Source organism: Corvus moneduloides, chromosome 25, assembly GCF_009650955.1.
Source record: "Corvus moneduloides isolate bCorMon1 chromosome 25, bCorMon1.pri, whole genome shotgun sequence".
Lineage (NCBI taxonomy): Eukaryota > Metazoa > Chordata > Aves > Passeriformes > Corvidae > Corvus > Corvus moneduloides.
This window is the reverse complement of record NC_045500.1, coordinates 1,338,056-1,364,860: the sequence shown is the minus strand read 5'-3', so window position 1 is coordinate 1,364,860 and position 26,805 is coordinate 1,338,056. Positions and strand designations below refer to the sequence as shown.

The 26,805-nt window shown below is 51.4% G+C and overlaps 1 protein-coding gene across 3 annotated transcripts in view; it reads right to left on the bottom strand.

The window, feature by feature from the left end:
• KIRREL3 (kirre like nephrin family adhesion molecule 3) overlaps window positions 1-26,805 on the bottom strand; it is a 347,026-nt gene that overhangs the window by 91,017 nt on the left and 229,204 nt on the right. For all 3 annotated transcript variants that reach the window (XM_032133597.1, XM_032133598.1, XM_032133599.1), the window contains 2 exons: window positions 5,671-5,820; window positions 3,657-3,806 (listed from right to left, as the gene is read on the bottom strand). In XM_032133597.1, coding sequence (XP_031989488.1) covers window positions 3,657-3,806; window positions 5,671-5,820 — 300 coding nt within the window. The remainder of the gene's footprint in view (window positions 1-3,656; window positions 3,807-5,670; window positions 5,821-26,805) is intronic.

The window sequence follows — 26,805 nt, the reverse complement described above, 5'->3', positions numbered from 1 at the left end:
ACCCCAGGCCATGGTGTCACCCCAGGCCGAGGTGTCACCCCAGGCCAAGGTGTCACCCCAGGCCATGGTGTCACTCCAGGCCATGGTGTCACTCCAGGCCATGGTGTCACTTCAGGCTGAGGTGTCACCCCAGGCCAAGGTGTCACCGCAGGCCAAGGTGTCACTGCAGGCCATGGTGTCACCCCAGGCCATGGTGTCACCACAGGCCAAGGTGTCACTGCAGGCCATGGTGTCACTGCAGGCCATGGTGTCACCGCAAGCCATGGTGTCACCACAGGCCGAGGTGTCACCCCAGGCCATGGTGTCACCGCAAGCCATGGTGTCACCACAGGCCGAGGTGTCACCCCAGGCCATGGTGTCACCGCAGGCCATGGTGTCACTGCAGGCCATGGTGTCACTGCGCCGTGGTCACGTCGGCATCACGAACTGGGGTTCCCATCTCCCTCCCCACTCCCTCCCGGGCAAGCCAAAGCTCTCTTCAAAGTTTCTCCTCGCTCGGCTGCCTCCGAGATCTGGGAACTCAACACTAATTAACGTGTCTGCAAATCCCAGCTCGGCTGCCGGGGCCTCAAATTCCTTCACGGTCCCGCGAGTGCAGAAGGATCCACGAGCGAGCCCTCTGGCTCCTGAAGCTACACGGCTGGCAGATGCATATTTTAACAACACACATCTGTTGGCAATATAATCTCTTGTATTTGCCCTCCCTGCTCCGAGCTTTGATGGAAGACCGGAGGGAACTCTCCAGTGGTTACAGCCAAAGTGTTTGCTTTGCAATTTCGCTCGATTGCTGCCTGATTTTATTTTTAAATTTCTTCAAGTCCTAATCAGGCTCTTACTTTATTTAATTAACACCCTGGCTTAGTTAAATAGATCATAAATTAAGCAGCCCTGCCATTAGAGATGTACCAGGTAGCAAATAGCCCTCCAGTGGCTTCCCAGATCCTGCCTGGCTTGGGCTCCCCTGCCAAACTTCCTTGACATCCTTTGCTTGCAGAAAATCCGGATGCCTCCATATGTCCCAAATCCCATCCCATCAGATTTATCAACCTCCCCTGCTTGGGGCACATATCCTGAGATTGGGAAGTGACTCCTTCCCCAGACAGTTTGGGCAATGACAGGAGGGAAGGTGAGGGAGACCTGGAGAAGGGGAACCCTCCAGCTTTGGGATGCATTAACCACATTTCCCAGCAATATTTGTCCCTGGAACTTCATGAAGAAAAGATTTTCCCTGATGCTGATGACATTAATAGGCTCGTCTGTTTGAGTGTTTGGACTTCCAAGGCTATGGAATGATCTGTTCCACTACATTTAACCATGTAGATTTGAAAACAGTGTGACAAATCCTTAAATATTTAATTAAAATATGGTGTAGCTCTGCATCTGAGCAGGGAAGTAGGAGGCATCAGCCCCATGAAGCTGTTGTCAGACATGAATGACAGCAGCTGGAGCCTGAATCGGGAGGCATTAGGGGATTTCTTGATACCAAGGAAGTGGAAAAGCTGGCAAGGACAGACAAGGCACCACCAACCCATACAAAAAGCCAAGAAGGGTTATTTTTCCAGAGACGAGGCTGGGGCTGATAGAGCAGGATAGAGTTCCCCAGAACTGCCTCTAACACCCAGCTGGCTGAAGAGCCCTTGATTCACTGGGAAACCAGCAGCAGATGTGGGGCTCCCAGCCACCAGAGCCCCCCAGCCACCAGAACCTCTCAGCTTTGCCTCACAGGACACCCCATCCCAAAGGAACAGCGTGAGCTGCTGATCACCAACCACCTCCAAAGGTGGGATCATCACTCTTACCTCTCCAACCAGCCTGAAATGTCATAGAATCACACAATTTCCTGAGCTGGAAGGGACCCACAAGGATCACTGAGTCCACGGACACTCCAACAATCCCACCCTGCGCCTGAGAGCATTGCCCAAACGCTCCTGGAGCTCCGGCAGCCTTGGGGCTGTGACCCCATTTCCCCCTCAGAACATCTGCATAAATAACCCTAAAGTGAAAGATGAGCTGCCAGTGGGCTCCAAACCCACGTTTTCTCATTGATTTGGCCTAAATTGAACACACTGTAACTTTAATTTTCTTAAAAGGAAAACACTCTGCAAATAGAAGTTGCTGAACATCTTAGGTAAATGTAGCAATTAGCAACTGCCATGTATATCCACATAAACATTAACTACCATCTATTCAACACATTCCATAACCCCTAAGATAATAACGATTTCCTTTTGATCCATAAAAACATCTCTCTGCTCAATCAACGCTTCGCAGCAGCTCTGACGTACGCCCTGGGACTAAATTAGTTTTGAAATCTTTAGCTCTAATTAAATAGCATTATTTCTTTTGTCTGGCTCCAGCAACTTATTCTGCTTTCACAACAGAAGGAGGGAGCCCAGGCAAAGGAGGGGTAGTCGGTGAGCAAGACAAAGTTCCTCTTTCCTATTCATTTCCAGGATTATTTCACGTATGGGCACATGTCAGAGCTCTGAGCTGCTGCCAAGGGTTGGTTGAGCAGAAGGAGGAATCAAAGGAAAATCATCATTATGGTCGGGGTCAGGGAAGGAAGGGGTGGCAGCTGGGAAAGTTTGGGAGTAGGGAACGTTGTAGGGTTGTGGAGGGAGGAAAACAAACGCAGAGGAAATTGCAAACCAGGAATTTGAACTCATTTTCACAGTGCAGACTCCGGTGAGGTGCACCTTCAACCAGAGCTGGTACCTTAATTCACTTCTTTTGGCTGCTTAAAACTAATCAATGTTGATCTGACTAAAAGTACTGAAATTCTTGATTTGGATCTTTTTAAAAGGTTTTTTTTTTTTTCTCCTGAGAAACTAACCAGGAATAAAAACAACATGGAAAAAAAGAAATCCAATCTTCAATTTAAACAAGCTTAAATATGCAAATGGTTTCACTCTGAGGGTTGAATAATCAGGATGGATCTGGGAGCAGCAATACAGACTGGGTTTTGTCCAAGCTTTTCAAGAAAAATACCATTTTCATTAAGTTTTCGGAAGCCACGTCCATGCCGGGAAGCCTTGCTGACGTGCCTGCCTTTTCCCAGCACTCCTGAGGGGAGAGCCCTCCCTCCCTGCCAGTGCTCCCCAGCATCTCCCACACAAAAAGGTCCTTCACATGATTTTGGGAGCCACTTCCAGTTTGCAATCCCAGGCAATATCCTCCTGTGCTGCTCGTGGGAAAGATTAATTATTGAGAAACTCAGGGTGATAAAATATTAGTATGTAGGTAGTTTAAAAATACTGCAATAGTGTGAAACCAGCCTTTCCTCAAGGGGTGGAGTCGTCCCGGTCCTGTAGGCAGGGTAACGTGTAAGTGATGACACTGACACTCATTATATCCTTAAATTTATGGAGAATCTCTTGAACTGAGGCATAAATCCATAGAGCTGAAGTGCCAAACCCTCGGTGCCTGTGTTACTCCTCCTAGAACTGCCGTACTCCACCCCAGAACTGCAGCTTCCCCGAGCAGCTTCCTTTGCTCCTGTTCTCGGGATTGAGTGAGATCCACTGCTCTCACACAGATTCATTCCCACTCCTCTCGATCCAGCAGCAAAACATTTTGTCAAAAGCCACTCAGTGTGACCATGAAGGCAGTGAAACCCCCCAGAAATACCCTGCGGTGTGTGAGGAGCCGGGACTCACCGAGGACAGTCAGCCGGGCAGGTCTGGATCGAATGGCGGCTTGGATGGCCTGGCACTCGTACACGGCGTCATCCTGCAGGTCAGCTCGCAGGATTTTCAAGTGGTGCTGTCCCGACAGATGGTCTCCTACGACCAGATAGCGCGGATAACCTGCCGAAGGCAAAGCACGGGTCAGGAGGCAGCTGGAGCCACGAGCCCAGGGGTGAGGAGAGCGGAGCACCAGCACCCCACAGCAATTCCCAGGATCCAGGGAGCTTCCTCCCCTCCTTGGCAGCCAGCCCGGAGAGAGAGAGAAAGAACCTGCCAAATTCAGGAAAGATACTGTATGTTTTGCTCTACAGGTTCAAAACAAGAAGTGCTGATGAAGGAGCATTAACTGAAGTCCCAAGGAATCATGGGATCATAGAATGTTAAGTGTTGGAAGGTTTGGTTTTGACCTTAAAGATCATCTGGACCCATTCCCCACCTGCCATGGGCAAGAACACCTCCCACTAGATCAGGTTGCTCAAGGCCTTCTCCAGCCTGGCTTGGAACCCTTCCAATGTTGGGGCATTCACAGCCTCTCTGGGCAAGAAAAAGGGATGAGCCCTTCCAGCTGGAAACCCAGCACCTCCTGCTCCTCTGCAGCCTGTCATGGAATATCCTCAGTTCCTGAAATCAGCTGTGGTGACACCCGGGAATCCAAGCACGGTCAGGTCTGTGTAAAGCTTGGGCAGGGGTCTGGGGGTAGCCCTGGTCAGCCTGGCTGGACACACAGGATGGACACACGGGAGGAAAGGTGCCATCCCCCCGTCCCACTGCTGCCCACTGCCCTGTGTAACACAGCACTGGCACATCCCTGTGCTTTTGTTGTTTCTCGAGTCACCAACAGCAGGATTTGCTCTCCTGAACTGCGAGAAATACAAATGATGGGTTTGTTTGCATTGTGCTAATTAGACACTGGCTGAGCTGGTATCACGCGAGCTGGCAGCTCCTGCGGCTTCCAGCAGCCCCGGCTCCGTTAATTGTGGAAGTCATTCACATCAGCTCCCTCCTTCACTGCAGCTCTTGTTACCCAGTCGTGTTGCAAGGTCTTGCATGGAAAGCTCAGCTCTCTAATAGATGCAAAAGTTGTGGCTCAGAGCTTTGAAAAACAGGCGAAGATGGGGCTGCTCACTCGGGCACGGCTGCAAATGAGCAATTATATGTATTAATAAAAAACGGAGGGAAAGAAGAAGCAGGCATTGCACTTTAGGGAGAGCAGGGTCCCTGGAGACCAGGAAGCAAGGAGCCTCCCCTGGTTTCTGAATGCTGCTTCTTGCCTTGGGGAAAACTCTCTCATGTCACCAGGAGCTGAGCAGTGTCACACGTGTACAAACTCTGCAGAGCCTGTGGGGACACCGCAGCTCCTGAAGGGCTCCATGTCCTCTCAGGCTATTTCCAGCTCTCCTTAATCACTTGAAATATTTCAGTTCCAAATTAGCATTTTCCAGTGCAATATACAGAAAAAACTCTAAACTTCCCCAGCGTTGCACCTGTCTTCACCAGCTGCAATTAACCCTCAATCACGATGTGGGTGTGGGATTAAGGAATGTGGGTTCTGAGGAATTTGGTCACCAAACTATAATTTGCCAAAACTAAAGCTTGAGGAAGCCACAAGCACTTGTCCAAAGCAAACAGAGGCTTGTGGGTCCCTTCAAACTCAGAATATTCTATGGTTCTTTTTATTTTTGAGAATATCAAAACAGGCACTTTCAACATTTACAAAACATTTCATCCCACATTTTGGAAAGGCGACATTTGTTTCCAAGGAAATCAAAACAGGGTTTTCCAAAGGGTCAGGCGCCACCTGTGGGAGCCAACAGTTTTGTTTCAGGTCAGAGTGAAACAAGTTTTGGTTTATTCCAAGCATCAGTGCCTATGTTTGGGCAGGCTGGAAGGTGGAGTTGAAATGAAAACATTATTCCCCAAATAAATGTTGTGTCAAGGAGAGCTCCTGCTCTCCTCATTTATGGAGGGTGGTGTCCCGACTTACTCGAGAGATCCCGTCCAACTCCGAGGGCCAGCCCGTCCTTGATCCAGAGCACGATGCCATTGTACTCGGGGATGGCACAGAGCAGCGTCACCGGCTGCCCCGCGATCACCACCTGGTCCTGGGGCTGCTGGGTGAACGAGGACGCCTGGCCTGCACAGGGAACAAGAGAGAACAGGACACTGTCAGTTCTCCAGTGGTTTTCAGCACGATGCAGTTCCTCGGGATGCAGCAGTCCAGGATGCTCTGGCACAGCACAAATGAGCTCTGAAGCTTTTAATTATGTGATTGCTTAATTGTGTGATTGCTCCATAGAATGATGGAATGGTTTGGGTTGGAAAGGACATAAAGCTCATCCTGTTCACAGAGAAGAATTCCTGCCCAATATCCCATCCAGCCCTGCCCTCTGGCACTGGGAAGCCATTCCCTGTGTCCTGTCCCTCCATGCCTTGTCCCCAGTCCCTCTCCAGCTCTCCTGGAGCCCCTTTAGGCCCTGCAAGGGGCTCTGAGCTCTCCCTGGAGCCTTCTCCTCTCCAGGTGAGCACCCCCAGCTCTCCCAGCCTGGCTCCAGAGCACAGGGGCTCCAGCCCTGGAGCATCTCCATGGTCTCCTCTGGACTCACTCCAGAAGTTCCACATCTTTTCTGTGCTGAGGACCCAGCGCTGGACACAGCACTTAGTGACAAACATTTACAATATTTTTGCTCCCTGGGGGAGGAAAAAGCTCCAGCCAAGAGGCACCAGTATTTCCTGTAACTGTTTTATTCCAAATTGTGGCGGTAGCGTTTCAGCCACAATGATCACAGACAGAGAAGCAGCAGGATGTCCAGCAGCAGCAATATTTTATATTACACGTAATAAAGGAGGATGTTGGTCCTCTGCTTGTGAGCCTTGCTCCCACCTCGTGTGCTACCCGAAATCAGGATGCACAGATAACAACCTGCTATAAAACACGCAGGGAAACAACCAGCTGCTGCTGTTCCCCTCCCTCCCCCCGTGTAACCTCCTGGCATTTGCTGGGAGCTTCCCACACATCTGCAGGGGAAAGGAAGGACCTGCTTCAGCACTGCCTGTCGCCCAAACTGCATCGTGAAACTCGCAGATCCCTCTCCTCACCCCTCCCTACCCGCAATGCTGCAGTAACAAATCCCAGCCCCCGTCATCTCCTGCCGTGGTGGGAGGTCTCACACCTCAGGTGTGACATGGCGCTTCTCATTTGCCGTGGGGTGTACTCCAGTCACTGTGGCCTCTTCCACAGCAGAGTTTACTCAGCACTACATTTCATTTTCACTCTCCCTTGGCTTTGCCATGATTGGAAATCATTCACAGAATCAGAGAATCTTAAAGCCCATCTCATCCCACCGCCTGCCATGGGCAGGGATACCTCCCACTATCCTGGGTTGCTCCAAGCCCCATCCAACCTGGCCTTGGACACATCCAGGGATTCAAATTATTAAATCCTGATGGTTTTTTTTCTTTCCATAATGAGTGCATGGGACAACCCGAAAATCCCCTTTCAGAGACGCAGTCTAATGCTGGAAGATCCTAAATGTGGGGCCATTTCAGGCAGATTTGCTGGTGTCTGGGCTCCTGTGAGTGCAGTCCTTCGTGTGAGTTGGTTGTAGAGCATCGCAAATGCTCTGTCACCACTTGGTCTTGCTCTGACTCTGGATGCAGGAGAAGATCTGGCAAAGAGAGGTGTTGGGGAAAAGGCAGAACCACCAAATGCCCCTCGCTGTGTTACCTGTGGGGTTTGTACGACTAGGAGCCTGTCTGGGTGGGAATTATGGCCCTGCACCAGGCAGGAATTCAGAGCCCGTGCCCCTCCACTGAGAGTCTGTTCAGTTCATGGAAGGGGACTGGGCTGGAGGAAAAATTGCTCTTTAAAACCAATTTGTCAAAGCAGGACAGTGTCCATGTGATCCACTCCAAATCAATTCAATCCTAATTTACACCGACTCCATTTAATCATTGACTGATGATTAATCCGGAACCAAGGTTAAGTGTGACACAAGGTCTTGCATCCCAACTTGTTTCCAGATGAGCTGCTGGGCCTTTCCTGCAGGGCAAAGCTCCAAAGCTCCATCATTTTCCAACTCCTGCCGCTGAACCAACGTGTGCCCCCACATTTATTTTATTACAGCTTTAGCTTGCTCTTAGCCACCTAAAGAAGCACAGGGAAAAGCAGAGCTGTCCTTTCTAAATTCCAAGCTGGTTTACATGCAGGAAGGTAAAAAGCCCAGCTGAAGTTTTTGCAGATCTCCAGGAGCACCTTGGGCACCTCATTCCTAGGTGTTGCACAGATCCCGGGTCTCCCAGCACCCCCACATCTCCAAGGAGCTCTGATTTTCACCACAGACCCTCCAAAAGACCACAGTGGTGGCTCTCAGCGTGGTGCTGCCTGCACAACCAGGCAGGTTAATTCCCAAGGAGATTCCAGCTTTTCCTGCTGGGACACACTTGTTGGAAGTCATGGTGGCCTCACTCCAGCACAAGCCCTCGTGCTGAGTTAAGATTTAAATATTTGATTTCAAAGGGAATATGAATCAGCTCTGTATTTTTTTTTTTTGGACTCAAAAAGGACAAGCAGTCCTCAGATAGCAGGGAAAAGTGGGATGAGAGAGAAAACTCAGAAAGCAGAAAAAATGAGTGTTTTGTTGCTTTGTTGTTTTGTTGTTTTATTTTAATATATACTTCCCACCTGCTAACTGGGTTTTCACAGCTCACTCTGTAATCCTGACAATTCTCAAGGCAGAGCTGGGCGAGCAGGGACAGTGCAGGAAGGCAGCAATAACCCAAAAAGATTTGTTTTATCAGTGAGAATTATCAGCTTGTCAGCTGGGAGCTGCACGAGCCCTAATGAGAACGCGGAGGCACAAAGTGGTGTCTGTGCCCTCTGCAAATGCCCATTAAGCACGGGCTTCGTTTGGTAATTGCTGCTGGAAATGAAGCTCTTTTTACATTTTATTTTTCCTTTTTCTCTTACTTCTTGATTCGTTTTGAAGACGAGCTGATGGCCACGGAAAATCAGAGCAGAAACATGGCATATGTCTCTTGTCTTTCCCTTCCCTGTGTTTGTTCAGTGTGAAGAATTGTCACTTAAACCCATTTTTTATTCATCCGAGGCTCCATTTCAGCTTCAAACAGCTCAGACTCAGTCATAGGAGAGGAGAGATGGGTGTAAGGACCTTAAGAGCATTACCTGGCCCAGTCCCTGCTCCACAGCAGGATCATCTCTCCCTAAATCACAGATAAAAAAAGAAGAAAAAAGTACTGAAGGCAGAGCTCAACTCGCTTTCAAATCAGCTTAAAGTCTGATTACTGGGTTTAACTGGGTTTGGAAGATCAGAGGCCCGTCCACGTTACAGCTTATGTCTTAATGTCAAAGGAACAAGTAATTTGCAGAAAAGTTTTAAGGCAGATAAGATACTTGACAGAAAATAACTGAAAATGGGGAGATTGGGAGAGGGTGATTTACAAAGGTTGAGCATTTTCAGCTACAAGAAAATGGGCTGAAAGATGCCAGGTGGGTATTTTTCCAGGAATGTTTAAAATGCTGTTACAAAATGATGCTTTGGTTTCAGAGCAGGAGGTCTGACTCCAACCTGTTGGGCAAGCAGGCGTTTCCCAATTTCTCCCCTTCCACTAAATAGGTTTTCAACAAAAAATGCTGGCTAATGCAAATCTCTGCAGAGATAGGAGTTCATCACAGAATTGTGGAATGGTTTGGGTGGGAACTTAAAAGCTCATCTCATTCCATCCCCTGCCATGGGCAGGGACACCTCCCACTGTCCCAGGCTGCTCCAAGCCCCAATGTCCAGCCTGGCCTTGGGCACTGCCAGGGATCCAGGGGCAGCCACAGCTGCTCTGGGCACCCTGTGCCAGGGCCTGCCCACCCTCCCAGGGAACAATTCCTGCCCAATATCCCATCCAGCCCTGCCCTCTGGCACTGGGAAGCCATTCCCTGGCTCCTGTCCCTCCATGCCTTGTCCCCAGTCCCTCTGCAGCTCTCCTGGAGCCCCTTTAGGCCCTGCAAGGGGCTCTGAGCTCTCCCTGGAGCCTTCTCCTCTCCAGGTGAGCACCCCCAGCTCTCCCAGCCCAGCTCCAGAGCAGAGGGGCTCCAGCCCTGGAACATCTCCATGGTCTCCTCTGGACTCACTCCAGCAGCTCCACGTCCTTCCTGTGCTGAGAACCCCGGAGCTGGACCCAGCTGACCACATAAGCCCAACCAAGAGTCCAGGCATGGCACCCTCATCCCCCATCTCCTTGTCACCTCCTGCTGGACGAAGAATCCCCACATCTGGGTTTGGGAAGTGCTGCACAGCGAAGCAGGGAGATGCAGCAACGTGTCCATGTGCCCCCAACCCAAGTGTAGCCCTGTTTTACTTCCACACCCCATCTTCCCTCAAGTGTAAAGACTTGGAATATTTTCAAAGAAACAACCCAGTTGATGCCTGGCTTCCTGGGAATTTCACTGGGAATTTCACTGGGCACTGACTCTGCCCCTGGGAGAGGATCTGTTCATCCAGCACAGCAGTGCCTTGAGCAGAAGCAAAAATTAGGGCTCTGAATGCATTGTTGATTTTTTTGGTTTTGTTTTAAAAGCAAAAACAGATATGGAAATGAGATGCTAATGACGCCACTTGGCCACAGTCCAGCACAACCCCAGTGTCCCACCTGCACGCTGGAGCAGCCCTGCAGCTGGAAGGGCCCTGTCACCGCAGGTCACCTGCTGTCCTGGGTGAGGGCTTGGTGTCAGAGGAGCCCTTGATCCCGGAACCTTCCCATCTCCTCCTGCTTTGCCCCGCTCCCTGAGGAACTGCCAGGCACCAGCGGGATCCCCTTGCTGGTGCCCGAGCTCCTGCCTTCCTCAAGGAGTCTCTCTCATGGGGGGCACGTCCGCAGCCACTGAAATCCCGAACAGCAGGGACAAAAGGGGACAATAAAGGCGCCACAGTGAAGAGCGAGCAGGCAAGAACATTAACCGTGTTCTCAAAAAGCCCAGGCAGGATGCTTGTGAAGCCACAAGCATGTTGTAAAAGCTAAAGAAAGAAAAAAAGAGGAAAAAAGAGAGAACCACTTTAGAACTCTTTAGATTTCCTTAATGGATTTTGCACCTGTGGCTCCTGTTTTTCAGTGGTTCTCTTGTTGCCTTGTTCTTTCAAACAAAGGCTGACACTCTTCTGTTCGTGACTTCCAAGGGAAATGACACTTCCAGTGCCAGGGCATTGCTTTTCAGATGTCCCAACACCCACGAATGGTGAGAAGGCCCAAAAATCCTGTTTTACAACCCAGAAAACAGAGGAAGACACCTACACAATGACACTGCCACAGTCTGTGCTGCAGCAGAACCTTGAAGCCCCTTCCATCACTGAAGCCAGTGTTGGCTACAGGCTTTTTAAGCTCTCTGAAGACCAAAATCTGTTTGCATGAGTTCCTGGCTGAATTATTTCAGCTTGCAGCCTCTCGCGCCCAAACCAGCAACCGGGAGCAGCAGAAAGTTAAATTTTCATTACCCAAGAGGAGTGAGTATTGTAGTAGGAAGCGAGAGACTCACCGAGGGAACAATGACTCATTAGAAATGGAGACGTCGTGGCTGCTTTTATGTAAGCGAAGCTTTGAATGTCCATTGTGCTCTGAAAAGAATTAGTCCTTTTTGTTGAGGAGAGCACAGAAGTGGAGAAGGAGGACTGTGAGCTCCTTGTCAAAATATTGCTGTTCCAAAATGAAAGGCCTGGTGAGCAGGAGCGGTGGGACTTTCTCCTTGTCCCTCAGCGGGAAGAGCTGATCCTTCCCTCAGCTTGGAGCTTGAAGGATGATCAAGGGGCTGCTGTGTGACACCCTAATCTTACCCAGCATCCCAGGAGGGTCCCTCTTCAGACCAAGCAGCTCCCACCCGATGGAAATCAGGGCATTTCGGCCCAGCTCAGGGCTGGTTTCTCATGGCACGATGCCCGGAGATGCAGCCATCTCTTGGCCATGGAGAAGAGATGGCTCCGTGCCCACACTTTCCCAGCAGACCAGGGCCTGGCTCTGCACCACCCCGTGACAAACAGGCTGGTTCCCAGTGCTCCTTTGGGTCCCCTCCCCGGAGCCAAGGACACCGAGCCCCCCCGCACAGGGCCCATTGTGCTCCAGAACACGTGCCCGCATTGATTTTCAGATGAGTAGGAAAAGCAAGCAGACAAAAGCCTTACATTATTTACAAAGCTCTGTGGAATTGTCAGTCATGGGCAAGCACGGGGAAGAGCCGTGCGGGCGGCAGAGCTGCTCATTATTCCCTGCATCCCAATTCCCTCCCTGGTGGGAGACAACGCCCGGACCTGCTCTGAGGTGGAGCCCAAGGCCTGGCTGAGCACAGAGCACATGGAACATGTTCCCAGAGGCAAGGATTTCCCCAGACAAGGACAGATATAAGCTTCTCTTGCACCACTGGAGAAGCAGAAGAGCTGTGGCTACCCAGACAGGAGCAGAGGGATCGCAGCAGCAATGCTGTCCTCAGTGAGGAGATGTCCCTTGCTGCTGGTGGCCACATGTCAGGTACTTCCTCTGGCTTCATGGCAAAAATGAGAGAGGTAGCTCGAGTTCAGCCCTTACATAAGCTTTCCATTTTTTAAATTCAGCTTCCTTGGGGAGAAAAGAAAATAAAATCCTTTTGAGCAAAAATGTCAGTTTGGCCTTTGTTAGTGTGACTGCGTCAGTCCGGCTCACGCGGCCTCAGTGCTGAATTATTCGACTTGAAAGGAACCAAAGCACAACACCTTCAGTGAAGGGATGACTCAGGTATATGGAATGCTGCTTCTCACCGACCAGCCCTGTGACCTGGCAGATGTGTCCCCGCTCCAAGAGGGAAGCAGGGAGCTGAGCTCGTGCCTTGCTCACCCACAAACATCCAGGGAGACAGGACTTTCCCTGGAAGCACAGCCTGGGGGTCCCCAGTGATTCCAGCTCAGAGGGGAAGGTGTGGGATGCACTGAGGAGAAACCAAAGCCAAAGTGATCCCCAGGAAAAGCAATGAAAAGTAGGGAAATGATCTGGGGAAGAGGCTGGAGCACCAGGAGAGGCTGAGGGAGCCTGGAGGAAAGGAGGCTCAGGGGGGACCTTCTGCCTCTCCACAGCTCCCTGAGGGAGGGTGCAGCCAGGTGGGGGTCAGACTCTGCTCCCAGGGAACGTGGGACAGGACACGAGGAAATAGCCTCAGGTTGCTGCATTATCCTATTAGGCTGGATAATTTAGGAAAACATTCTTCACAGAAAGGGTTGCAAAGCATTTCAAGGGGCTGCCCAGGGCAGTGGTGGGGTCCCCATCCCTGGAGCGTTCACAGATGCGCGGATGTGGCACTTGGGGACGTGGCTTAGTGGTCAACATGCTGGGGGTGCTGGGTTCAGGGTTGGACTTGATGATCTTAAGTCTTTTTAAAATCAAATGATCCCGTGGTCCTAACGCCAGCTGCCAGAGCGGAGTTTAAGGTGCAAAGCCAGTGCCCTGCTCTCCTGCCTGGCCTCTGGGAATGCGCTGTCTCCTGGCCATGAGCAGCTCTGAGCCAGCCCACGTGGTGAGCTGAGCTCATCCCACAGCGATGTCAGATGTTTTCCTAGCACTGCTCTGAGAGGAATCATCAACGTCCCACTGTGTCCACTAAGTAGCTTCAAACAGGAAACAGGGAAATTTTGAGTAAGATATGAAACCTTTCAGGGATCTTTTTGTCTATTACTCACACAGGCAAGAGATCTGAGCTATCGAGTGTTCTGCTGGCTTTGATACCCACACAAAATCCCAGCACTGCTTTCAAAGTCACCGTCAGGAGTTTGATCAGCCATGCAGAAAGGGCTGAAATGTCATCAGCTGCTCTGCTATTAGCTGCCAATTGGGAAAGGTGTAAGAGTATCCTTACCGTGGGATATTTATTAGCAAACTCTTCCCAGTGCCAGCCTGGAGAATTACCTCTTGTGAGATTAAACGCCTGTTCCTGGGAGTTGATAGGAAACAAACTAATGTACTGCATCCAGGCACCAAAAAGCAGCATTCAAGTGACCTTATGGACTGGATCACACTGAATATTCAGGCTCCAGGGATGGCTCCAGGCTCCGTGGATGGCTCCTGTGGCCGCTCCTCTCTCACAGCCTCACGGGTACCTGCTGCCCAGATAACCCCGAGCTCTGAGCAAGCAGCATTACCTCCTATTAGCCAAGCTGCCAGAGCTGGAACGTGTGCTTTGGGGCACACAGGACTTTTGCAGGGTTGGAGAAGAGGCGGCAAAGAGTGTTTTACCCAGGGGCCAGCACAGGAGGAGGGGGGAAGGCAGGCGAGGTGTGGCAGTGGGGCGGCAGAGGAGCTGAAGGGTCAGCAAGAGGCAAAGCTGGTGGTGTCAGTGAAGCTGTGGCAGAGGGGAGAGGTGGGAGAGCTTCCCCCCACCCTGGGCTGGGGCCAGCACCTCACCACAATGCCTGGGCTGCCCTGGCTCCCTCTGCAAGGGCAGCTGTAAGCTCTGAGGGGCTTACAGGGCTGCTCGGGGCACAGGGTGATGCCTGTCTTGCTGGGAACAAGGGCAGTGGCACCAGCAGCTGTTCCAGAGGCACTGGAAACCCTGGGCAGGTGCTGAGCATTTTCCCTTGTGGAGACAAGAGCAGAGGGGAATAGATTTCCTCCCATTGATCCACCTGCAGGCCTGGCTCCACTGAACACTGCCAGTGACTCCAAGAATTATTTTGTTACAGGCGCTGCCGAGGAAGCCGTGGCAGAATAAGAAATTCCCATTTTTTCTCCTGTCAAGGTGCAGTGTCCTGGCACAGCTCCCCCAGGGCCAGGCCGATGGGCTCAGGGGTGAGAGCAGAGCAGGGGATGCTCCTGCTCCAGTAATTCCAGCTGAGCAGCTCTCTCTGTGACAGCCCCAGCTGCTTTTTGTAGCTCAGAAAGGGGGTGGCAGGTCCTCAGCTGCAGGAGTCTTGCACAGACACTCCTGGGACCTAAAACCTCCCACTTGAATCCACAGAGAAGAAAAAGGAACTTTTCCTTCTAAAAATAACAGTGGATGTGCAAACCAGTGGGCAGCAGCCTGCCTGCTCCAAGTCTCCCAGATAAAATTCTTCAGGATTTTATTCCCTGTGACCTTCTGAAACCTCTCCGGTGATCCTCCCTTTCCTGGATTACTTTCAAGCCAAGTGCATCCCCTTTGCCCACCCTTCATTCCCAGATCAGGGCTGCTCTTTTGAAACAAGAGTCCTTTAAATCTCAGCTCATCTTTGAGTTAGAGGGCACAGAGGACACTCGTCCGTAGGAAAACGAGAAGGATGAATAATCCATTTCACAAACGATTTGGAGATTTCAAAGTCTGGCTCTGCTCCCAGGAAGAGCAGCAACTGGAAGTTGTGCAGTTCACGGGGTGGAAAATTAGAGCAAAGAGCTCGCCTTGGGTCGCACCATGTTTCACTTCCATCCTCGTTTTTCAAAATCTGTTATCACATGCTTTGAGGCACGGAGAGAAATCAGAATGAAGATGCAGTTCAGAACTGAAAATGCAGATATTTAATGTTATGTTCTCTGCACATGGCAGGGGGGTTGCATGATCTTTAAGATCCCCTCCAACCCAAACTGCTCTGGGATTCTGTAATATTAAAATGAGTGGAAAATTCTGCTCCTTCTCAAAATAATTTTAACGAGTCTTGCTACAGATTGGTGAGACATTGTATAGATTGGAGAATTCACCAAAGAGTGGTTAAATGAGCCTCTCTACAGGGTGTTTCCATCTCTGCAGGTGTTGGAAGTGCCACCACAGAAGATTCCCCTAGCAGACATTTCCCTGAACAAGAACCGTCTTGGTGGCACCAAAGCTCACGGATGGAGGGAAGAAAAGGCAAGAAAAAATCTTATTATTGCTCTGGAAGGCCGGGAAGCTGCTGTGTGCATGAAACATCACCTGGGTGGCTTTTGGGGGAGCCCCTGGCCAGATGAGCTGGGGGATATTGCAGAGCAGGCTGTGGACTCGCTCCAGCTCCCGCTGTTTACCCGAGCAGGGCGGGATTGCTCGGGGTTCTGCCGCGTGAATTATCAGCTCTGAAGTTGGAGTGAGAATTAGCAGGTTTCTGCTATAATTATTGTTTGTTTGGGTTTTTACAAGTGGAAGTGATTGCAAATATGTGCATTTTTTTTTTACACATGCAAGATTCATATTTAAAATTAAAACAAATTATTCTGAAAAACAGCCTAAAGTGAAGTATATGCAATACACACAAAAAAAATAGTGGCGGGGGGAAGGCAAGAGGGGTTGGAGATGCTGAGATGAACAGACAGGAGCAGATCATCTCTGAGCAGGAGATGTTTCACACACGTGCCCGTCTCGTTACCCCAGGAAGGTGCTTAAAAATTCACGTACTTCTCAATCTATACATGGAAGCTTAATAAAAGCTCCCCTCCATGAAAATCTTGGCTACACTCTCCACAGAGCCAGGGAAACACCTCGAAAGTGCATTTATCCGTGATGGAGGAGGCCAGTGACCTGCACCACTGCCTACAACAACCCGCTGGTGCTTTTTACCCGGGTTTTACCCAGTAAAGCCAAAACCCATGAAAAACGAGAGGCAGTGTGAGCCCAGTCAAAATTTACAGCCCTGCAACTGCTTTATCAGCCCAGGTGCAGCCCTGGGAGAAGCCAACAGACCGCGTGGCTTCTCCCCTTCCCTGCTGGAGGAGAAGGGATCGCTCGGAGGGGGCTCGGATGATTTAACACAGGCTTTGCTGTTTGTTTTGTCACCAACTCCTTCTCAATGGGCCCCACTGCCGAGTCAATGGCTGCCTGGCGCAAAACCCCGGTGCAAGAGCAGATTAGCACATTCCAGCCTGCTGTGATAATTAGCAGGTAATGAGAGATGCTCATCAATAAGCTCGGCTGTGTCTGACCCCCCTCCTGGGTTGAGCAGGGCTGCCTGCAGGACTCGGGAATGACAAGCCCCACTGGGGTCACTTAGGAGATGATGTGCTCTCACCCCAGAGCAGAGGCAAAGCTTTGGGAGAGTTCGCACAACCAGCACAGCAACAAACCCCTTTTCACTCAGGTTTTTGGGGGACAGCTGGAGGAAACGCTTTTCCATCTGGTTTGCTGGTAGAGGAGTCCTTGCTCAGGGTTAAGAGCTGGTAGAGTAAGCCAGGAGTCAAAATGAAAGGAACTCCATAATTAGTAATCAGGAGTTGCACTCGGTGATCCTTGCAGGTCCCTTCCAGGTCAGTGTATTCTAATATTCCATTATTCTCTACGTATAGAATTACACTCTCTTGGAGTAAATCAGTGGAAATCTCTCCCCTAGGATTCCCCACTCTTGAGAACTTATCCACAGTGGGGATAGAGACCCCTAAGGAAAAATAAACACATAAATAAATAAATAAATAAAGCTCTTTTGCAGCTTAAAGCAGAGCAAATTTCAAATGCTGGTCCCTTCTCAGGCTGAAATCCTGAGGAATGGTGAGAGGAAAGTCCCCAAACAGCAACAGCTGCCTGTGCCACGTCCGTTTCTGACTTGAGGAAAAGCTCCCTGCCTTCAAGGAGGCAGGAACATAACCTGTTTGAGGCTTTGGAGAGAGACACATCACCATCCTCATCATTTCCAAGGAGCAATGTGCACCACAGTGCCTTATGGACTCCTATAAATTACCCAGCACCCGCCTGCCAGCTCAGCCTAAGCTCGATATTGCCTGCAGTAATTATTTGGATCAAATGCAGTTTATCTGCTTCATATTTGTGTTTCTGTGCTCTCTGGTAACTTATAAATGTCATTGCAGTGTTTATTTGTTATAATGAAACTTAATGACGTTTGAAACCAATGGCTGTGGTTGCCGGCTGCAGGTTTGAAGTAATCTCTTCATCTTTGAAGCAGGAGGCCCAAAGATAACATTAAATTATCCTAGAGAAAAGGAAGATATATGCAGACAGATATCCAGGCCTGTGTATTATTCATTGGGGAGATGACTAGCAATGAGCCACAGTGCCTAAGGCGACGGACTCAAAGCATTGTCACCCAGCGAAGGCAAATGTTCCTGTCCAAGGGGAACCAGTTGTCAAGCCACAAGCCCAAGTGCATCTCAATCTGTTTCATTAAACCTTCGAAGGCATGCTGGGGCGGCTGGGTGCCAGACGCCCGTGTGAGACGGCTGGCAGGGAAGAAATGAGGTGGGGCTGCTGTAAAGCACAGTGGAGCTGGGCTAGGAGGGGGAGAATCCGGGTTTGTGAGGCATCAGAGGGGTGGAGAGCAGAGCTGGAGCGGTGCTGGGACCCTATCCCAGCCAGGTGCTGGGTGCTGAAGGCTGTTCTCCCTCCGTGCAAGACCCAGAATAAACTTTTCTTGCTTTGCTTCAGGCACTGCTCCTTGTCCTCCCTCCTCCTGAATAATTTCCTCCCTTGGTTTCTATTTCTGCGTGTATTTATAGACTCTGGTCGTGTCTCCCCTTGAGCCTCCTCCAGACTATATAAATTTACCTCCTTCAGTCTCTTCTCTTACAACCTGCTCTCTAATCCCTGGGCCATTCCTGCCACCACAGCCAGCGTTCTCCCCGGCTTTGCTCCGCGCTCCCCCGCTGCAGGGGCCGGCGCTGCTGCGGTGCCAGTCCCATCACAGCCCACGTGGAGCTGCACAATTACTGCTGCCTGATCACCTCGGGACCTGCTGAAGCAAAATGCCCGTGGCAACAGCCAGGAACATCTTTCCCTCAGCTCCCTCCATGCTGTCAGGAGTGTGGAAGTACCCAGCGCTTAAAGAGCTTTAACCCCTGCAGCACAGCCGAGCTCTGGCACCGCTGGTTTTTGAGCTGCTTTCCTTCACATGGGCTGGGCTGATGCTCCCACACCTCCTGCTCAGGCTGCTGCACCTCTCAGGAATACAGAAACAGCCTCATGAGACCCCCCCCTCACGAGGGCAGTGACACTTAAGGGTCTGCAGGGAACTGGACCCCAGTGAAGTTTGGCTTTTTGTCATCACCTCCTTCTGCACGGGGTCAGACGGGTCTGGAAACGCCCTGTGCTGCAGCATCTGCCCCCAGCAGCAAAGCTCCAGCCTCTCAGCAATGGGACAGTGTGGCCAGAGAGGGAGGGAGGGAGGGGGTTCTGCCCTGCTCAGACGAGATCCCACTGGCAGTGCTGCCTCCAGCTGTGGGGTCTTCAACACTGGAAGGACGTGAACCAACTGGAGCAAGTCCAGAGGAGGCCATGGAAAAGCTCTGAGGGCTGGAGCCCCTCTGCTCTGGCACCAGGCTGGGAGAGCTGGGGGTGTCCAGCCTGGAGAAGAGAAGGCTCTGAAGAGAACTTAGAGCCCCTTGCAGGGCCTAAAGGGGCTCCAGGAGAGCTGGAGAGGGACTGGGGACAAGGGATGGAGGGACAGGACACAGGGAATGGCTTCCCAGTGCCAGAGGGCAGGGATGGATGGGATACTGGGAAGAAATTGTTCCCTGGGAGGGTGGGCAGGCCCTGGCCCAGGGTGCCCAGAGCAGCTGTGGCTGCTCCTGGATCCCTGGCAGTTCCCAAGGTCAGGCTGGACATTGGGGCTTGGAGCAGCCTGGAACAGTGGGAGGTGTCCCTGCCCATGGCAGGGCATTGGAACTGGATGAGCTTTAAGGTCCCTTCCAACCCAAACCATTCCATCACTCTTTGGTCCTGTGATACCCTTCCTGCACTGCCATGATCCTCTCTTCTTCCCAGGGCTGCTGTGTGAGCAGATTCCAAATCCCTGAACAACCCCGAGAGTGCCAATGTTTGGAGTTTCAGTCATTTCATGTGATTGTAGGGAAAAATTGTTTCCCCTCAAGTCCCCCTCACATGGGGCACGTCCATCACTGGCCATCTCTGTACCCAGCACCGGCTGAGGTCAGGGAGGTGACCCCTGCAGAGGGCAAACCCTACAAGCAAACACTGGCCACTGCTTTATTCACTGACCACTGGGTTCTGGACTGGAACCAGAGGCCATCACAGGCAGACCTGATGACAACTGACAAGAGAAATTCTTCTTCATCACTCGCAGTCATTACTCAGCCAGACCTAGAGAACCCCCTGCAAGGATCTCACCACTGAGAGCTCGTCCAAGGCCCCAGCTCTGATTTCCCTACGAGCAGAGTTCTTTTCCAGCTGGGAGTGCCTTGGATTAACTAACGCACCTGTCCCCGGGTTCTTGCAGCCCCCAGAGCCTGGACAGGTCTCCCATCCACACTCCCACTGGATCTAACATTGCTTAAAACCTCAGTGACATCGATTAATGAGGAGGAGAGAACTGTGCAGGGCCACCTGCAACGACCTTGATGGAAACCCTTGAAAAGGGAGTTAATTCCGGACTCTCGCCGCACTCGGCTCGGAGGGGATGCGAGCTCTGCCATCTCCCGGGCAGCTCTGGAAACAAACAAGTTGACAAATGAGGCTGCCTCTTAATGAAGCCGCAGCCAAAGTCAATACTCGGCCCTTCTATCAGGGCACAGACCAAAGATGGTCTCAAGGGCAGACGACCTCGGCAGGGGTGGGACAGCTGTCACTCGGAGGAGGGAAGGGATGGCTTGGAAGTGAAAAGGAGCAGGCTCAGAAGCAGAGGGAGACAAGGGCAACTTGCAGAAGCAGAAAGGAAAAAGATTTAGAAGAGGAGACATGCAGAAGGTGGGGGAAGCCTTTCTTCCCGGCCTGGAGTGCTGTCTGCAGTTAAATCTGTTTGTTAAGATCCTGGTATTCTCTCCGTCTCCACCATCGCTGCTGCACATCCAGAGCTACATCCTCACAAACCTGTATTTCAGCTTTTTCTCTGCAGAAGTTTTCCTTCTCCTCCCACCCAGCTGACAAAAGACTGAGATGGGGAAGGATTAAGGTTCCCCCATCTATTTACAAGTATCTTGAGGGGTTTAAAACTTCACCTTCAAGTTAGGTCCACTTGGGGTGATTTTCTGGGGGCAGGGATGGAAGAGAAGGAAGGAAAACATGTAGGGACAGCACAACAGATAAGGAGACACCTCCCACAACAGCAAATCAGCTCCCCAATACCCACAGCTGTTTGCAGCTGGAGGAAGGATGTTCTCACCAGGCAGTTTGGTCCTGCAGCTCCTTCAGATCCAATGTCCACTACACCCTCCAAGCCAGCACTTGAGGCTATCCCCCATCCCAAAGAGCAGCCTCTCTGCAGGGCATGGCCGGGACAGGAGCCCTTTGGGGGATGGTGTGAGCTGGGACTCACCTGGGACAGGCCACGCCTGATCCCAGCCTGGCTGTGGGCATCTCCCTGGATACAATTCCATACCCTGGCAGGTTCCTGGGGCAGGGATTATTCCCTCCCCGTGTGGGAGGTGCCACAGCACCCGGCCCAGCATGGAGCTGACCCTCAGCTGAAGGCTTCTGCTGCTCTGTGAGCCCACCCAGCCCTTTCCTATCTCCTTGAAAATCCACCGGCAGCTCGGCTCCCCCTTTGAAAGCTCCAGGATTGAACATTGGTCTGAGCTGACGGCAACAACGACCCAGCATACTTATCTCCAGGTCAACCTAAATATTTCATTTGGCTTCTAAAGGAGTCAATGCCTTTCTCTCTTTCTCCCTTTATTTTAAATCTCGGAATGCTACTGACTCTCATGAATATCGATGAGGATCATTAGTCACTGAACATTTCACTTCCCTTCTCTTTTTCCCGTCTATATAAAAGCTTCGTCTTCGTTAAAGGGAAAAAAAAAAAAAATCCATCTCAAGTGATATCTCTGGATATGCTTTAAGATTAGCTCCATTAATACGTTTAGAGAGGAGTAAATACCCACAGGAGCAAACACGGGGTGTAAAAAGGGCACGGAGATACCGGCCCCGAGACTGGTGCTGCACTGGAGGGAACTGGGAAGGTTTGTGGCTGATGTTCTTTGCTCTCTGCAGGTTCCTTGTGGCAGCCTTGGGTATTAAATAATCCTTGAATTGGCTGTCTGGCCGGGGGGATTCCACTCACACTGCCCCTCACACACGATCCCTGCCTATCCTGCAGGTTTTTGACCATTCCCACTCTTTCCTTCTTCATCACCCTCAGCCTGAAGGCTGCTGATGGGCTTCAATCACTCTGAGTGAACACAGGTGGGAGGGTTTGGCCAGATACAGTGAATAACTCGGGGGGAAACAAGAAAAGCAGGACTGGCTGCATTCAGCTGGATACTTCACAACCATATTTCCCCATTTCCTTACGAAAAGAAAGGACTTTTATAAGGGTTTAAAACTGAGTCAGCTCAAACACAGCCATGGTATTGCCGGGTGCTTGGCAGTGTCTTTCATTTGAATCCAACACATTCCCACTTCACTGGGGAATGGAAGCAGGATCATTTTGCTGGCCTGAAACTCACAATTTCATCCCATTTTGTCATTACAGCAGTGAAACAGAGCTGCCTCACTCTGCTCCTGTAGGAGAGGAGCTCCATCCTGCGGGTTGGGACTGCAGGGATGGTGTTATGTGACACTCAGGGAATCCCTGGGAATAGAGCTTCAAAATGAGTTATTTAAGCCTTTTCCAAGCACACCAAAGGCTCCCCAGTGCCCGGAACACCAGAGGGTTCCATCTTCACACCTGTCTTAGCTCCCACTCCACAGCCTGTTGGGCTGCAAGTGCTCCAGCACTCCAGTACCTGCTCACAATTGCACAGCCAATTTCCTCCTGCTGGCTCGAGAGCCATTTCAGTGGCAGGCCCGGCTGTTTGTCGATCCCGAGTGTGTCTCAGGGTGGGACTTACAAGGCTGCAGTGGTTTTAATTGATATTCTAAGTGACAGCAGCTTGGTACTGCTTCATTGCTCCAGTCTGGGCAGCTCCAAACCATCTCTGCCTGCAGAAAGCATGTGGCTGCCTCCAGGAGAGGGAGGTTGGAGATTCAGACCAGGCAGGAGCAATCCCGGTGTCTCCTTGCAGCCATGGGTGCACTGCAGTGCCTGTGCCCCACAAGTGCCTCCCAAAATGTCAGAAATCATGCTCTCCCTTTCTCCAGCCTTGGGTAGAGATGTCCTGCCCCCTTCCTGACCAAAATCTGGATTGAATGGCTTCCAGACACCTTGACAGCTGGAGACTTCCACACAGCCAGGCTATCGTGTCCATGCCAGGGGGATTTACAGCATCCCCAGCACCTGGCTCGATGGCAGAGCCAGATCTGCCCTTCCAGGCTCTGCTCTGGTGGCCATCATGTCCTTTAGCAGTGGCCTGGCAGTGCTGGGTTAACGGCTGGACTCAGTGATCTCTGAGGTCTTTTCCAACCTAAACTATTCCATGACTCTGTGTCAGCAGTGTGACTGGGATCACTGATCACACTGCTGCCAGCAGCCTCCCTGGCAGGGTCCCACGGACATGAGGGAGGAAAGCTAAACAACAGACCCCAGGCTGCAGCAGCAGCTCTGCAGAGAGGGGGAAACCATCAGCAGATACAGCTCCAAGGGAAACTCAGCCTGGAGCAGTGCGGACATGGGAAAGCTGGATCTGCCATCTCCAGAGAGAAGCCTTGGGCCTCCTGTCATTCATGTCCCCCCAACTCCTGTTAAAAATAAACTGGCCCAAAGCCCACAGCACCAAAAGGTGGCAGCTGTGGCAAGGTGAGGTCCACAGCCTCATCTCTGCCTGCTTCCAGGGGCAGTTCACAGGACAAGCTTTTACCAACAACTTGCCATGTTCCTTGGGTGCACATCTCATGTCAGTGCCAGAAAGGAGCTGAGGAGCATGGCAAGGGCGATGGAATTCAAGTGGCTGAAATAAATCCCACATACATCCCACCCTAGATGTTGATCCATGGATATAAATCATGGAATCCCAGAATGGTATGGGTTGGGAGGGACCTTAAACCCCGTCCTGTTCCACCCCTGCCATGGGCAGGGACACCTTCCACTATTCCACAGTGCTCCAAGCCCCATCCAACCTGGCCTTGGACACTGCCAGGGATGGCACAGCCACAGCTTCTCTGGGAAATTTGTGCCAGGGCCTCCCCACCCTCACAGGGAAGAATTTCCTCCCAGTATCCCATCTAACCCTGCCCTCCTTCGCCTTTAGGCCATTCCCCCTTGTCCCACCACTACCTGCCCTTGTGAAGAGTCCCTCTTCAGCCTACGATTCCTGAAATGTTCTTAGTGGGCCCTCCAAAGGAATGGGGCACAGATTCCACATGATCCAGGTTCTCCTGTACACACCTGCAGGCTGAACAGCCAGAGAAGCAGCTCCTGAAATGTCTGATGCCTGTACTCAGGGAGTGAGGAAGGATTGTATTCATTTATTTAAGACCACGCAATAGCTTTCCACAGGGGACTGCTGCTCAAATCAATAGATAAAATGATACCCTTCGACCATTAACTGCTACAACAACATCGTTACCGTAAAGCTCCTGAGCTTTGGGTCGGATTTATGACCAGCAGAGTTGTTCAGCCGCTCTACAGCCGCTGTAGACAACTGGAACATCACAGAGAGAACTCTGCTCCCCCTCTCCAAAGGAGCAGAGAGTCCTTTGGAAGTTGGGGAGAACGAACAGCAGATAACACGGGATCCTTCCCTCGGCAGCATCCTTGGGATTGTGCATGCTGCACCAGCCAGGACTCAGCCCACAGCCAGAGAGGTCCTGCCTTAGCCAGTTTTCCAGCTGACCCAACCCAGGCACAGTCTCCCCGTGACACCAGACAGAGGCAGCTCCTACACTGGTTTTCCTCAGGTTTCCCTTACATCCCTGCCTTGTTCATCTCCCAGACACACAAAGCATCGTGGAAATATCAACGAGACCTCTGAGATAACAACGCATCCTTAACAACTCCTCGGGAGCGGCTCTATCCACTCTCCTCTTCCTTCCCAACGCCTTTGTCAGATAAAGAACAAAAGGCTCAATGCAGATTGCTGGCCCTAATCAATTGTGACGGTGTCTGCGCGGGGACACAGGTGACAACGCTGGGTGAGGGCAGCTCCCCCTCCACAGAGCTGCCGAGCCCCGGACGGGGTGGCACCTTCACTGGAGTGACAGCAGAGTTAGCAATGCAGAGTTCCCACCACATCCCGCGGGGAGTTTGGAGATCAGCGGATACCGGAGTTATCAGCCACCGCTGCGGCTCCCGGGGCCGTTTGTGACAGGGATCCTGTAGCTTGGAGCAGAGCTTGGCAGAAATCCCATTTCCAGGGTGCAGCCAGTGCAAAGCCCAGAGGGCAAAGCTGTGGGAAGATGCTGGGGTGGTGCTGGAGTTGTTTCTGGGCTGCTGAGCTCCGCTGTGTGCACGAGGAGGCTGAGCAGAGCCAGCACTGTGTGAGCTAAACCAAGGGATACGTCACAGGTCTGCCCCAAAGGACAGACCCTTTCCACTGTCAGGCCAGAGAACCAAGAGAAGTTTGACCTTCTACAGCAGCACTGAGCTTGTTGGCATCTGGTAGAGGAGAAAGGTCACGTTTTACAGGGATAAGAGGGACCAGGTCCTATTTATCCTTGAGGCTGAGGAAGATTCATGCTCAGCCTGTGCTGCTGCAGATGTAAAAGTCACTTGCAAGATCCAGATTAAGTGTTCCTATAAATCCAAGTAATTCTGAGGCAGCAACTGCCTTGCTGGGCTGTTAATGGGTGGCACAAATATGCCACTGCGCCTCAGTGCCACGCTCTAATCAGAGGTTTTCCTGGCAGAAAGGGTTCACTGAACCCAGTCTGAACTATGGCAGGGAGCAGAGGTGGTCAAGCAGAGAGACATTTGGAACAGAGGCACAGCCAGCTTCTCTGAGCAAGCCATTTTTTCCCAAAAGAGCAGGGACTCCATCCCAGAGCCCCAGCTGGTTTCTCTCCAGACAGTAACACAGGGCCTGACAGAGAGAGGGGCTGCAAATCTGCTGCTGTAGAAAGGGTGCTCAGGCTCCGTGAGGAAAAAATATTGTGAGTCCCTCTGTTCTCCACTGGAGAAATGGGAGGGCATGGTGGGATGGATGAAGAGGGGTGGGATATCAGAAGCACATGGAGCTGCTGGAGTGAGTCCAGAGAGGCCATGGAGATGCTTCAAGAGCTGGAGCCCCTCTGCTCTGGAGCCAGGCTGGGAGAGCTGGGGGTGCTCACCTGGAGAGGAGAAGGCTCCAGGGACACCTCAGAGCCCCTTGCAGGGCCTAAAGGGGCTCCAGGAGAGCTGGAGAGGGACTGGGGACAAGGCATGGAGGGACAGGACACAGGGAATGGCTTCCCAGTGCCAGAGGGCAGGGCTGGATGGGAGATTGGGCAGGAATTGTTCCCTGGGAGGGTGGGCAGGCCCTGGCACAGGGTGCCCAGAGCAGCTGGGGCTGCCTCTGGATCCCTGGCAGTGTCCAAGGCCAGGTTGGACGGGACTTGGAGCAGCCTGGGACAGTGAAAAGTGTCCCTGCCAGGGCAGGGGATGGATTTTGGAATAGTCCAGGATAGTGGAATGGGATGAGCTTTAAGGTTCCTTCGAGCTAAACCGTTCCACGATTCTGTGACTGAACCGGGCACAGATCTGCCCACAGCCCCACATGCAGCGCTGCATCCATGCTCTGTGCCTACCACTTCATCCAGGATTTCAATATTTAGGACATGCTTTAAATCTCTAACCCAGTTTGGTGTTTAAATCCATCTCCTTGCCTCTTTGTCCTCCTTGGTGTTGTATTTCCCCACCTCAGCACTGCTGCCCAGCTCCCCAGGGACCCCAACTCTGCCCCTCAGCAGCGCTGCTGCAGAAGGAGCTGCAGCCCTCATTCCTGCAGGAGCTGCAGATTGCCTCAGAGAAGCTATTAAGAAGCAGTCAAATAGAGCAACCTTTCATTGACAAGGCACTCGGCCCTTTAAATGATTCCAAATAGTGTTTTCTTTTTATTGCTTTCCGCAGTTTAACAACCTTGATTTCAAGGTACTTTGGCTTATGATAAACTCCGGATCTATAACGCCTCTATTCTCTCCCTCTTTGCTCTCTCTCGCCCACTTCTTCTTTATGTTTTTATTAAAAAAAGATCCAGGAAAACAGATAGCAGATTAAAAGGGAAACAAATTGAAATGGGTCAAATGCATCTTGCTTAGATGACAGCCACCCCATTAGATACTTTTAAACAGGACAAATAATCCGTTCGGAAGCATAAAGTGGGCTTTTACATTTGTTCTAAATTACAAACCAAATGATTGCAGCCTCAAATGGAAGCAGTGGCTAATTGCACTAATATCTCACTAATTCCAGCA